Source organism: Erpetoichthys calabaricus, chromosome 17 (assembly GCF_900747795.2).
Source record: "Erpetoichthys calabaricus chromosome 17, fErpCal1.3, whole genome shotgun sequence".
Lineage (NCBI taxonomy): Eukaryota > Metazoa > Chordata > Cladistia > Polypteriformes > Polypteridae > Erpetoichthys > Erpetoichthys calabaricus.
The window spans coordinates 6320362-6335065 of NC_041410.2; the positions used below are offsets into that span (position 1 = coordinate 6320362).

Here is a 14704-nt window from a genome sequence, read left to right on the forward strand (position 1 = left end):
TGCAGTTTTCTCGTCGTGTCTCTCCGGACGGCTGATTGGCTACGATTGTAAACAAGCGGAGTAGCTCATTGGTTCCTCCCTGTGCCGGAAGTAGGAGCACGAGTGTTCAGAGTTGTCGAGGTCCGTGCGGCACAGCGGTCTGTGGAATCGAGTGGAAAGAAGGGATGTGTGCTCGCCTGCTTATAAACAGCACAGTGCACGAAACTGTTAACAAAATCATGTAGGAGGAAGCTCCGCGCCAGCTTCACGATATGCTAAATGGGATCATAAAGTTGATTTATTTATTTTAATAGAATGGCATTCCCACAACCGAAGCCAGAAAAGGCGGAGATGCCAAGCAAGTTGTTGCGAACTGTCGACTGCAAGCAGGGAGCTGTGCGAGCCGTCCGTTTCAACGGTAGGTCAGCAAACTTTTATTTTATTTCGCTAGCAGATTAAGCGGGCTCAGAAAATGGTATTGTATTGTAATTGGCCTATTTGGACGCAACGGTCCATGAAACTACATAGGCCTAGTGTATGCTTGGTGTGTGTGTCCAGCGGAGGGTTGGCGCCCTGCCCGGGATTGGTTCTCTGCCTTGCGCCCTGTGTTGGCTGGGATTGGCTCCAGCAGACCCCTGTGTTCGGATTCAGCAGGTTGGACGATGGATGGATGGATAAGGTGGCCAAATTTTCACAGTCCTCAACCGGGACCTTCGTGCAATATGCTTGTATGGGAGTTAACTCATACACACGGATAACGCCCACCCCCATTTGCCTCATCGTATGTCTCTGATGTGGGTGGATGTGAACAACACCGAAACACCACAAACGAACAGCGCTGTCCCCTTTCCTCTTCATTCTGGACACCTCAGACTATAACGGCAGGTCATATCATGTGATTCTGCACTAACAGGGCTCATCAATAAGAGGGATGAGTCCAGTGGAAAACTTGGTTTCTTGGTGCATCTTAACATCAGCAAAACCAAGGAACTGCTTATTGACTCTCACCACACTAAAGAGCCTCTTCGTCCACTCACTGTTCAGGAAGTGGATGTACAGGGGGTCCTCTCCTACAAATACTTGGGGTCCACATCAGCGACAGGTTGGAATAGTCTTGGAACACGGAGGAACTAGAGAAGAAAGGGCACGGCAGGCTCTTTATTTTTAAGTGACTCCATCCCTTTAATGTAGGTAAGTGACAGCCTTCACATCTTCTTCTATAACTCTGTGATGGCCGCTGTGCTGGGCTGGTCACATCACTTCAACAGCGGCCCACCAAATCAACAAACTAATTAAAAGGGCAGGCTTAGTTATGGGGCGCTCCCTGGACCCGCTGGTGGTCTTAGTGGAGGAGAGAATGAAGACCAAGCTGAGTACCATTATGAACCATGCTGCACATCCTCTCTTTGATGCACTAATCCTGAGGACTCTTAGCTAATGATTTATTCAGCAGTAGTGTGTCAAGAAACTCTACTGAGGCCTCGTCATGCCACTGGCAGAAAGTACGCCCGCATGATGCCTCACTGGGACTGTAACTGCCAAGTCACAAGGTTTCTTTCTCTTTAGTCATTCAGGTGTGTGTATATACAGTGGTGTGAAAAACTATTTGCCCCCTTCCTGATTTCTTATTCTTTTGCATGTTTGTCACACAAAATGTTTCTGATCATCAAACACATTTAACCATTAGTCAAATATAACACAAGTAAACACAAAATGCAGTTTGTAAATGATGGTTTTTATTATTTAGGGAGAAAAAAAATCCAAACCTACATGGCCCTGTGTGAAAAAGTAATTGCCCCCTGAACCTAATAACTGGTTGGGCCACCCTTAGCAGCAATAACTGCAATCAAGCGTTTGCGATAACTTGCAATGAGTCTTTTACAGCGCTCTGGAAGAATTTTGGCCCACTCATCTTTGCAAAATTGCTGTAATTCAGCTTTATTTGAGGGTTTTCTAGCATGAACTGCCTTTTTAAGGTCATGCCATAGCATCTCAATTGGATTCAGGTCAGGACTTTGACTAGGCCACTCCAAAGTCTTCATTTTGTTTTTCTTCAGCCATTCAGAGGTGGATTTGCTGGTGTGTTTTGGGTCATTGTCCTGTTGCAGCACCCAAGATCGCTTCAGCTTGAGTTGACGAACAGATGGCCGGACATTCTCCTTCAGGATTTTTTGGTAGACAGTAGAATTCATGGTTCCATCTATCACAGCAAGCCTTCCAGGTCCTGAAGCAGCAAAACAACCCCAGACCATCACACTACCACCACCATATTTTACTGTTGGTATGATGTTCTTTTTCTGAAATGCTGTGTTCCTTTTACGCCAGATGTAACGGGACATTTGCCTTCCAAAAAGTTCAACTTTTGACTCATCAGTCCACAAGGTATTTTCCCAAAAGTCTTGGCAATCATTGAGATGTTTCTTAGCAAAATTGAGACGAGCCCTAATGTTCTTTTTGCTTAACAGTGGTTTGCGTCTTGGAAATCTGCCATGCAGGCCGTTTTTGCCCAGTCTCTTTCTTATGGTGGAGTCGTGAACACTGACCTTAATTGAGGCAAGTGAGGCCTGCAGTTCTTTAGACGTTGTCCTGGGGTCTTTTGTGACCTCTCGGATGAGTCATCTCTGCGCTCTTGGGGTAATTTTGGTCGGCCGGCCACTCCTGGGAAGGTTCACCACTGTTCCATGTTTTTGCCATTTGTGGATAATGGCTCTCACTGTGGTTCGCTGGAGTCCCAAAGCTTTAGAAATGGCTTTATAACCTTTACCAGACTGATAGATCTCAATTACTTCTGTTCTCATTTGTTCCTGAATTTCTTTGGATCTTGGCATGATGTCTAGCTTTTGAGGTGCTTTTGGTCTACTTCTCTGTGTCAGGCAGCTCCTATTTAAGTGATTTCTTGATTGAAACAGGTGTGGAGTAATCAGGCCTGGGGGTGGCTACGGAAATTGAACTCCGGTGTGATACACCATAGTTAGGTTATTTTTTAACAAGGGGGCAATTACTTTTTCACACAGGGCCATGTAGGTTTGGATTTTTTTTCTCCCTAAATAATAAAAACCATCATTTAAAAACTGCATTTTGTGTTTACTTGTGTTATATTTGACTAATGGTTAAATGTGTTTGATGATCAGAAACATTTTGTGTGACAAACATGCAAAAGAATAAGAAATCAGGAAGGGGGCAAATAGTTTTTCACACCACTGTATATATATATATATATATACAGTAATCCCTCCTCCATCGCGGGGGTTGCGTTCCAGAGCCACCCGCGAAATAAGAAAATCCGCAAAGTAGAAACCATATGTTTATATGGTTATTTTTATATTGTCATGCTTGGGTCACAGATTTGCGCTGAAACAGGAGGTTGTAGAGAGACAGGAACGTTATTCAAACACTGCAAACAAACATTTGTCTCTTTTTCAAAAGTTTAAACTGTGCTCCATGACAAGACAGAGATGACAGTTCCGTCTCACAATTAAAAGAATGCAAACATATTTTCCTCTTCAAAGGAAACAGAGAGTAAAGCAAACAAATCAATAGGGCTGTTTGCTTTTAAGTATGTGAAGCACCGCGGCACAAAGCTGTTGAAGGCGGCAGCTCACACCCCCTCCGTCAGGAGCAGGGAGAGAGAGAGAGAGTTTGTTTTTCAAACAAAAATCAATACGTGCCCTTTGAGCTTTTAAGTATGCAAAGCACCGTGCAGCATGTCCTTCAGGAAGCAGCTGCACACGTCCCTATCGTCTAGGTGTGCGAACAGCCCCCCTGCTCACACCCCCCTACGTCAGCGCAAGAGAGAGAGAGAAAGTAAGTTGGGCAGCTTCTCAGCCATCTGCCAATAGCGTCCCTTGTATGAAATCAACTGGGCAAACCAACTGAGGAAGCATGTACCAGAAATTAAAAGACCCATTGTCCGCAGAAACCCGCGAAGCAGTGAAAAATCCGCGATATATATTTAAATATGCTTACATATAAAATCCGCGATGGAGTGAAGCCGCGAAAGGCGAAGCGCGATATAGCGAGGGATCACTGTGTGTATATATATATATATATATATATATATATATATATATATAAACTAGCTGTGCCCATGTAGTAGTGAAACAGGACAAACTTTAAAAATCAATAGACGTTGCCACTGTATCTGATAGTGTTCAAGTCTGGCCATGATATCTCTGCCAATTGAGCAGGTACCCTCTAAAACAAACGTAGCTCTGATCACTCTCTCTCTCTCAAAAACATCAAATGTTACTTCTTTACAATTTCTAGATGATAATGTCTGCTGAATAAACGGGTATCGCTAGCTAAGCGGAGGTGAGGTTCGCTCCAACACGTGGCGAGAGGGAGAGCGATTCCCCCGCCCACCTCCCCCTTCCCTCAGCCCACAGCCTCTGTCTCCGAATCGCACAAATAAATCGGTACCGCATGTGAACCATGATACTTAGCGTGATGAGAGAAGTCACAAAATCAACCGGAATGTTCAAGCAAATTCTAGAAAAAAGCCCAATCTAAATCCGTTAAGTAATTCTCTCATTCGCTAACTAAGCGGATGTAAGATACGCCCCAAGGCTGGTGTGTGAATAAGGAGGGTCCTGTCCTGCCCCTCTCCCCTCAGTCCACTGTGTGTCTTTCGGATTTGCGCAAATAAATCAGTACCGCAAGCGAATTATGATTCTTAGCGCAATGAGGGGAGTCACAAAATCAACCAGAATGTTCAAGCAGATTATAGAAAAAAAATCCAATCTAAATCCATTAAGTAGTTCTCTTGTGAAAAGCGGACAGACATGCAGACAGACGTTGGGTTTTATATATTGTGGGAAATGGCCGGCCGTTCATCCCGGCCAATACCCCCTGGCCGCCAGATGGAGTCCTCCCTGTAGCATGGAAGTGCCCCGAAGACCAGCAGGGAATCCTGGAGAATGGAGTTTTTACTCCCAACCTTGCTGGATACCGTGGGGCCCACCAGAGGACGCTGCAGGGAGGCTCAAGGACTTGCGTGTGCCCTATAACCTGGAAGTACATCTTAGTCACAGCGACAGAGGAAATGACGTGCTTCCGGGATAAAGAAGGAGAGTTTTTATCCGACCCGGAAGTGCTAAGAAGTCACGTGGACAGGGGTTCAGGAGCACTTCCGGGTCATGGACTATAAAAGACTATGGGAAACCCCAGACGAGTGAGCTGAGCTGGGAGGAAAGGTGGCAGTGCGTCGGGGAGTGAAGGATTGTTGGTTATTGATTAGTGGTTGTATTGTATAGTGTTTATGAGTATAGTAGAGTGGAGGGTGCTTGGTGCACGTTATTATTATTATAAATAATAATTATTGGACTTTTACCTGGTGTTTGGCGTGGTACCTGAGGGTTCAAGGGAGCGATAGCGCCTCCTACTGTTACAATATATATATTTATATACTGTATATATACAATGATTTGTTTGTTTTGTTATTGAGCTTTCTGTAAAAAGACAAATTTCCTCCCTGGGGACATATCAAATTTGTTGTTACGAATATTATTCCATCTTTGCCAAATTGCTGTCTTTTTAGGAGTTCATCACAGTTCAGAGTTTCCAGAACATTCTGCCTTTCCCTGGATGTGTGTGTGTCGATTTCTGCCTGAAAGCCATCTTCTGGAAGCTTCTTGTGTGTTAGGACAGCTCAAGAGGTCTCCGGAGTGCTTTACTAAATTAGGACAATGGATCAAATGCTATTACTTGCCTTCCTCAGTGTTGGACCAAATTTGCATCACCCTGAGTGTTGTGACTCTGGAACACTTGATAAATCTGAGCACCGATGATCAGTTATTTATGCTCACGTATCACGCTGTTATTATTTATTCATTGCCACAATTCACGTTACATCTGTTTGAGTATTTATCTGTTTATTATTTTGGAATGTTCCTCCATTGTTTCAGACTTGCGCCTTTGGTGTCAACAGTCCCGACTCGTTACGATGGCAGGGCAGTTCAGCCATTTACCGGGTATATGAATAAAACTCAAAAGACCCGCTTGCGGTCAGATAAGTAGAAAAAGGCTGATAGGCAGTTAGAAATCTTTGGCTTTGTTTTATTTTTTATTTATTTTTTGAACTTTGATTTAGGGTCTGATTTTGGTCCTGCAGATTCAGACCTCAGCCTGTTTTATCGACTGTTCTTAGTTTTTCCATTTCCCTGTCCACACTTCCCATTCCTTCTGGTCCAGCTTTTATTGTTCATAAGATGGCCAAGTGGACTTCCTGTAGGGATGAGCTGGCTGTTGGCTAACTAAACAAGCTGTCCTCTTGTTGTTCTTCTCTTTCCATGGTCTTTATAACTGCGGTGTCCTTCATGTTGATAGTGGATGGCAACTACTGTCTGACCTGTGGCAGTGACAAGTCCCTGAAGCTCTGGAACCCTTACCGGGGGATTGTACTGAAGTCCTACACCGGCCATGGGTATGAAGTGCTGGATGCGGATGGGTAAGTGAGGGGTTTAAATGAAAGGTTGGGGAGGAGGGGGTCTGTCTGGGGAAGCAGGGTTTGTGTCTTTTCTTATCTCTTTGAGGGCTGAATATTTTTGTCCAAAAATCAGTTTTCTGAAAAGCACACAAAGCAGCAGTTTCACACAGAAATGAACATAAACGTCTGTTGCTGCGTACTTTGGGCACGTTGGCTCCCAGGCTGTCTTCACGTGGCGGGGGATGGGGGCAGCAGTGGTGGTCGTACGCCATTGTTATCTGGTTTGTACATCTTGTCACTGTAAGTGGCGGTCCTCCCAGGCGAACGTTGCCATAGGCACGTCAGGTATACAAACCTGCTCAGCACCACGACCAGCTGATGCTGCTACCTCACACTCAGTTTCAAATCACTTGTATCAAATTTGGAGTCTGATAAGTCAAAATATCGTCCACGGAGTATTTTGCTTTACACATTCGCTTCGATCTCTCAGCAGATGTCAATGCCATTTTTGCCGTCGTTTGCTCCTTTCTACTCGCGTGAGTGCAGGGAATCTCGGTCAAACCAAACAAAAGAATCTAACATTCCTTCTGGGTAAGAGAGTCCAACTAAAACATCGTTTAAAGTTGATTACCCCCGTCAACCCCTCCTTTTGACAAAAGTCGACAATCCGCCCTGAAACAGTTAAATTCTTACTTATTTCACGTGTTAAATTAGACCACAATTTTAGATACTCGACCATCGCCCCCCCCCCCCCAAAGAAAAAAATTTATGACACTAAGATGTTAGAGCCGGATTTATACACTTCATGCGACACAACGTGTGCTCCAGCGCAGGGGTCGCCAAGTCCATATGTAAAATGTGAGACATCAGACAGACGAGCCACTCATCTGTTTGTGAGGTCCACCATACCTACGCATTCCTTATTCCTCGCTGTTGCATTATATTTGTGAATTTCCCCTTGGGATTAATAAAGTATCTATCTATCTATCTATCTATATGCTTTCTATTCTACTTTCAAATGAGCCGTCACGGGTTGTCCGCTCTCATGTGCACAGATCTGCCCCTACGATTAAAGACAAAAGCAGTTTGATTTCCTTGGGGCACGACGAGGGCTATTTGGATTGACTCCCTGGGTTTGTTAGACCAGGGGTTGCCAACTCCGGTCCTGGAGGACCACTGTGGCTGCAGGTTTTCATTCTGACCCTTTTCTTAATGAGTGACCTGTTTTTGCTGCTAATTAACTCCTTTTCCATTCATTCTAATTGACTTGTTCTTGAAGACTCAGACCCATTAATTGTTTCTTTTTCCTTAATTAGCAGCCAAAAAATAATGAGGTATAAAATGAGCCCAAACAACTGGTGTCCATCATACAATATCTGAAAATAAAGAAAGGTGAAGGTCTCAGGAACGCTGATCTGCTCAGGACCCCAGAGCTCTTAGAAAGAGAAAATCAGCAATTTCGGAAATGTCTGCTAATGCACCATGAGAGCAGCAACAAGCCACGAAATTAAAGAACGAGTTTAATTAACAAGAAGACTTGGTGCCTAATTAAGCAGCTCGTTGGAGTTTGAGGCCCTGACTTAGCTGGTCTTCTGTCGGCTCCCTCACTTCACATTTCATTTCTGTTTGTGTGCCATTTAAGGAAAGAAATGAAGCAACTCAGAGGAATGATGAAGAAATTCAGGGGAACAAATTTTAAAAAAGCAATTCAATTAAAATGAATTCACAAGACGTTAATTAGCAGCACAAACAGGGCACTCGTTAAAAAAAAAAAAGAGAGAATGAAAACCTGCAGCCACGGTGGTCCTCCAGGACCGGACTTGGCGACCCCCTGCTCCAGCGTACGCAAGCCGCATACTTTATGTAAATCTGGAAGATTCCACCAGGTGGCAGTGTGAGATGTCATCACGGTGAGAAATCATTTGGCTTCGTTGTGTTGTGAATTACCTGAAACGTCCATTAAAATTCCCAGGACACCTTGCCACAATATCTCTGAAAAGGATGGGTGTTTAATGATTACACCCAGCAATCTAGGGATGTGCCCATTCCAGCAGGCATTGGGCATGAGGCAGAAACAATCCCTGGATGGGGCATCAGCTCATTGCAAGGTGAATGCCAGCACACACACACACACACACTGGCGTCATTTTAGCGTCACCAAATCCCCAAACCTGCATGTCCCTGGAAGGAAACCAGTGGAGCCCACTGTGGAAACCCACCAGGAAAACGTGCAAACTGCAGGCGGGAAGCACCAGGGACGTGACTCCCTGCGAGGCAGCAGAGCTACCGTGTGTAATTATTAACAGTATTCATTATTTAAATGAAGTTCAACATACTTTTCATGAAAGTGATATCAAGTAGAAATCTTAAGGACTCTAAATGTGCAGAGAGCTGGAATATCATAAATGCGTTCTGCGTGGCAATTGTTGCCAGCAGCACATAGTGATTAACAACTGGGTCCATTTTAAGATGACGTTTTACGGCTTAATGACAAAATAAACAACGGGGTTAAAGTAGAAATTTCCACTTTAATCACAAGACATACCCTCTTCACCGTATCCCTAATTTTTGTTTCGCTGTGGCTCAAATACACCGCCGTACGTTCTGATAAAAAAATGATAGATGGCGTGTGAGACCTTTAAAATGTATCACGTCATTACGATGGGGAATAATGCGACGCCTGAATATAAAAGTACCACAAATGCATTTGTATGTCGGCATGTAGGTTTAATGATTTGCTTCATCACATTGAACCGTTCATCAAACACACCTCTAGGATATGCATAGCGGTTTTCTGTCACATGTTGGTAGTTAAGCAGAGACCCTGACGTCACATTCCAACCTGAACACACTGCGCACCCCCCCCACCCCCAACCATAACCCCCCCTGATTTCTTTTTTCTGGTACATGTCGTGTTCATTTCTGAGGATGCATCAACTGAATGCTGGGAACGCGTAGCAACCATGATGTGTGTTCTGAGCGCGTGACCCTTAGGAGTCAATCAAGCTTCAGACTCCCTCAATGACACGTTTTACGTGCACTTTAATAACCCGATAATTCACAGAAATCTCGATTACTAAAATGCCACACAAGGCCTTTATTCGGATTAAAGAGCTCAAATTCCATTGGTGACACCGACCCCGCCACACCCAGGATCAGTTACTCAGAATCCTACAGAAAATGACTGTGATATGGAAGTGATGGTCTACACCAGCACTTGATTTTGGGTGCCTGTGGAAGGAGTTAGCATGTGGGTTTGTCACCTGGCCTCGGTCCAACAAGAAGACCTCACTGGTGTCCCAGCGAGCACAGCAGTTTACCTCAGACCCCCCCCCCCCCCATAAGCGCGCTTGCCACTGTTCAGCTCTGCCAGTTCTGTCTCACCAATGTGTGCTGCCAACCATCTCCTCTCTGCCACTCCGCAGGTCATTTGACAACAGCCAGCTGTGTTCCTGTGGCTCTGACAAGGCCGTCATCCTGTGGGACGTGGCAAGTGGCCAGGTGATCCGAAAGTTCAGGGGCCACGCAGGGGTGAGTGCCAAGCACATGTACAAGACACACCATGCTCTGTAGTCACGCCGCTGACACCAGTGTTTGTATCTCACCGTCCACAGAAGGTCAACTGTGTCCGCTTTAATGAGGAGGCCTCCGTCATCATCTCAGGTGAGAATGGACTGTAAGCCCACCACTCATTCACCGTGTGACCCCGAGTGAGTCGCTCGACCTGCCAGGGCTCACACTGTAGAAAAATGAAGTGAATGTAGCAAACACTTGTGATTTGGCCTTTATGATTTTAATATTAATATTATTCTCCTCGCACTGTCAAGGCTCAATTGACTCCTCGGTTCGCTGCTGGGACACGCGGTCCCGTCGACCAGAGCCCATACAGATTATGGACGAAGCGAAAGATGGCGTCTCCAGTCTGCAAGTGTCTGAGCAGGAGATACTAACAGGGTTTGTGTGCCTTTCGCCTCTTGATTCGGGCAGATTGTATCGGGGAGCTTTCCTCGACTCCCATTTTCCTGTACGTCCAACCACTGATTCTGAAAACCCGCTCTGCTTTTCCAGATCGGTGGATGGCCGAGTGCGTCGATACGACCTGCGCGTGGGACAGCTGTTCTCCGACTTCACTGGCAGTAAGTGTTTCAGGCACTTGAGACCTTAAAACAGAGGAGCTTGTTGTCCACAAGCTAAAATGGGTGTCTCCAGGGTCACGTGAGAGACCACCTTGGCAGCTGTTATGGGTGGGAGTGTGACAGTTCTGTAGGCCACAATCCCTTAGGTCACCCTCAGCGCCACATGCTAATATGGGAGGGCATATTGGATATCCATCCATTTTCTAAACCTGCTCATCCAGAGCGAGTTCTTGGAAAAGCGAAGCCAATCCCAGCAGGCACTGGGAAAAATCTCTGGTTAAGATGCCAATTTATCACAGGCTGAACACACACACACACAAGAGCAGTCATCGAGTGTTTGTGTCTTCTTCACCTGATCAGGGCACCATGCAGTCCCTACATTGATGGATGGAAGGCCAAATGTCCACGTGACCATCATCATCATCAAATTCTTTCATGTGTAGCCTGAAAAGCACGAAGACTGATTGAGATCATTTATGTTAGGCAGAAGGCCTAGGGGGGCTGGCCGGGTGGTCTTGTGGCCTTGGAGCCCCAGCAGATTTTGTTTTCTTCAGCCCCTGGAGGTTTTTTTTTTTGTTTTTTCTGTCCTCCTGGCTATCAGACCTTACTTTATTCATTGCTATTCAGTATTGCCTAATCTCATTTTCATGTTTCTATTTCTTAAAAAAAAAATTTTCTTCATCTTGTAATCACTTTGAACAACACCACTTGTATGAAAACGTGCTCTGCAAATAAATGTTGTTTTGGTGACTGCCGATGGGGTTGGGGAGAGGGGCGAATTGAGCAGTTGAGGTCTCAAAGCCCCTCATTGTGCCCTCTCTTTCTCTCAAACTCTCATTTATCTCTTACTCTCGCTCTCTTTCTTTCTCTCACGCTCTCTCGTTCTTTGTCTCACCAGGTCCAGTCACAAGTGTGAGCTTCAGTAAAGATGGCCAGTGCATGCTCTCCTCCAGTTTGGATTCTACACTGCGGCTAATTGACAAAGATACAGGGGAGCTCCTTGGAGAGTAAGGGCTTCTTCTTTACGCTTGACGTTGTTTTGTTACCTTTCTGTTTTTGGCTCTGCCCTCATAAAGGCTTAAGCTCAAGGAGCCCCTCTGCCATTATATTTTTTAACTTTGCATATATTTCCTCCTGGGTTTAGGTACACCGGCCATAAAAACAGCAAGTACAAGTTGGACTGCTGTTTCTCGGACAAAGACACTCATGTGGGAAGCTGCTCAGAAGATGGGAAGGTGTACTTCTGGGACCTTGTGGAGGTGAGCCATCGTGATTTTACAGTGTATGTAAAGCTTACGGGTGGCGCAGTGGTAGCGCTGCTGCCTCACAGTAAGGAGACCTGGGTTTGCTTCCCGGGTCCTCCTTGCGTGGAGTTTGCATGTTCTCCCCGTGTCTGCGTGGGTTTCCTCCCACAGTCCAAAGACATGCAGGTTAGGTGCATTGGTGTTTCTATATTGTCTATAGTGTGCCCTGTGGTGGGCTGGCACCCTGCCCAGGGTTTGTTTCCTGCCTCGCACCCTGTGTTGGCTGGGATTGGCTCCAGCAGACCCCCGTGACCCTGTAGTTAGGATATAGCGGGTTGGATAATGGATGGATGTAAAGCTTACTGAGGCTCAGACACATGTTTAAAATTAATTATAAGAAGGCCGAGTTCATTGGTGACCGAGAATCTGGGTAGCAACATTTGTAGGCCACTATCTTTATCACCTGTCACCTTTGTATATATTTATTTATAAAATCCAACGTCTGTCTTGGACTGAACTTGGAAAACTGTGAGGAGGTTTTTGTTTAAGTGAAGGGGTACCAATATGTACAACCACTTTTGTTCATTTTAATTAGGCGCTTGACTCTTTTTTTGGGGCCAAGCTTACACACAGCAAGGGCAGAATAGGTGGAATGTGAGGTTTGGCCCAAAACGTGGGCTGTCGGGTCAGTATGTAGAAACCCCTCAAGGAATCAGAACACAAGAACAAATTGACGAGAGCAGGCCATTCAAGCCCAACAAAGCACGCTGTTCTTATCCACTTAATTCGAGCCTTCAAAGCTCCTAAAGTATTGGTGAAGAAAAACGTCCTAAGGTTTGTGTGAAATTCACCCTTCACAAGTTTCCAACTGTGTCCCAGTGTTCTCGATGAACTAATTTTAAAGTCACCATCCTGATCCTCTGGACCGATTCCCTTCATTATTTTAAACACTTCAGACAGGTCTCCTCTTCATCTCCTTTCAAGGCTCAGCTCTTTTCATCTTTCTTTACAGCTCATCCCCTGTAGCCCTGGGTCAGCCTTGCTGCTCTTCTCTGGACTTTTTCCAGCACTGTTTTGTCCTTTTTGTAGACCTAAAGAGTACACAGGACTCCAGATGAGGCCTCACCAGTGTGATATAAAGCATTAATTGGACTTGTACTGCACACATCAGGTCTCCTCTTCATCTCATATTGCTTAAACTGAGAAGGTTCAGCTCTTCTAATCTGTTCTCATAACTCATCAGACCTCCCGTTGTGTATTCAGACCTCACATTCTGACTTCCTGCGTGTCGTACTTTACATTTACTGACATTCAGTTTCATCCCCTGTAGCCCTGAATCAGCCTCATTGCTCTTCTCAGGACTTCCTCCTGTGCTGCTTAGTCCTTTTTTTGTGAATTTCCCCTTGGGATTAATAAAGTATCTTATCTTTTTGTAGCCTGGAGACCAAAACTGCACACAGGACTCCAGATGGGGCCTCACCAGTGTGTTATAAACTTCAGTATATATGTTTGCACACCTTCTCAAAGCCATGAAAAAGAATTCAGACTTTGTCAAAAGCTGGTCCTACCCACTCCTGGACAGAAAGACTTACTGTAGTTAAGTGACCACTCTGGGTATTTACAAATGTTAATTATCCTTCTTTCCCAGGGTTCCCTAGCACTGGCTTTTTCTATTGGAAGTGGCGTCGTTCAATCGTTGTCCTTTCACCCCCGGGAGTCAAAACTTCTTACTGCAATGGAGGGAAACGTCCAGTTATGGGGGAAACAGTCTGATGAGGAAGAGATGGTGGACTAGAGAGCCACAGGGCTTTTGGGTATTTTTGAGAGCTGTAATCTATTTTTTTTTTTTTTTTACATGTATGAAGTCTGTTGTAAAAATTAAAACAATTTCTTTTAGTTAATAAAACCATGCGATTGTCTTCATTCATGGATAACTCCACCTAAAGTTGTGCCCTACTTTTTGCTGTGATTTTTACCATTAAAAATGTTAAAAGCCGATGTCACATTATATGACTTGTAGCCGTGGGGTATGTCAGATCTCGCCGGCAGACTATGTAAACTTGCGTGACTGAAAGTCACTGGGTGTGACAAATCTAGGGATGACTTTCCAGAATATTCATGCCCACCCTTTTCTGACAGCCACTAATGTGATGCCTGATGGAGCCAGAGCTGTACGAACGGTTCACAGGTACAGCGAGTTCAGCCACAATCTCTGCCTTTTTCTCTTTTTCCATTCTGTCATGTTATGTAAAACATGAGACATCAGACAGACATGCCTCTCATCTGTTTGTGAAGTCCACCATACCCACGTGTTCCTTATTCCTCGTTGTTGCATTATATGCTTTCTACTGTATTTTCAAATGAGCAGTCATGGGTTGTCCGCTCTCATGTGCACAGATCTGCCCCTACGATTAAAGACAAAATCAGTTTGATTTCCTTGAGACAAGTCAAGGGCTATTTGGATTGACTCCCTAGGTTTGTTAGACCAGGGGTCGCCAACTCCGGTCCTGGAGGACCACCATGGCTGCAGGTTTTCATTCTAACCCTTTCCTTAACGAGTGACCGGTTTTTGCTGCTAATTAACTTCTTTTAATTTTAATCGACTTGCTCTTGAAGACTCAGACCTCTTAAGTGTTTCTTTTTCCTTAATTAGCAGCCAGACAATAATGAGATACAAAACAACTGGTGTCCATCATACAATATCTGAAAATAAAGAACGATGAAGGTCTCAGGAATGTTGGTCTGCTCAGATCCCCAAAACATTTTAATGGAGCTCTTAGAAAGCAGAAAATCTACAATTTCAGAATTGTCTGCTATTGCACCACGAGAGCAGCAACAAGCCATGGAATGAACTCTTTTAGGGTGGATGTTGACTATTGTCGACACAAGGGGTTGAGGATGGATATCAGGGGCAGAGGGCG

The 14704-nt window shown here is 44.9% G+C and overlaps 1 protein-coding gene across 1 annotated transcript; it reads left to right on the forward strand.

The window, feature by feature from the left end:
• The first annotated feature begins 126 nt into the window (after positions 1-126).
• Positions 127-13784, forward strand: wdr83 (WD repeat domain containing 83). The gene is made up of 9 exons (XM_028822601.2): positions 127-397; positions 6304-6424; positions 9829-9934; positions 10018-10066; positions 10231-10357; positions 10472-10539; positions 11438-11546; positions 11684-11798; positions 13432-13784. Exons 1-9 carry the CDS (start codon positions 295-297, stop codon positions 13576-13578), a joined length of 945 nt encoding a protein of 314 aa, XP_028678434.1. The 5' UTR covers positions 127-294; the 3' UTR covers positions 13579-13784.
• Positions 13785-14704: the final 920 nt, after the last annotated feature.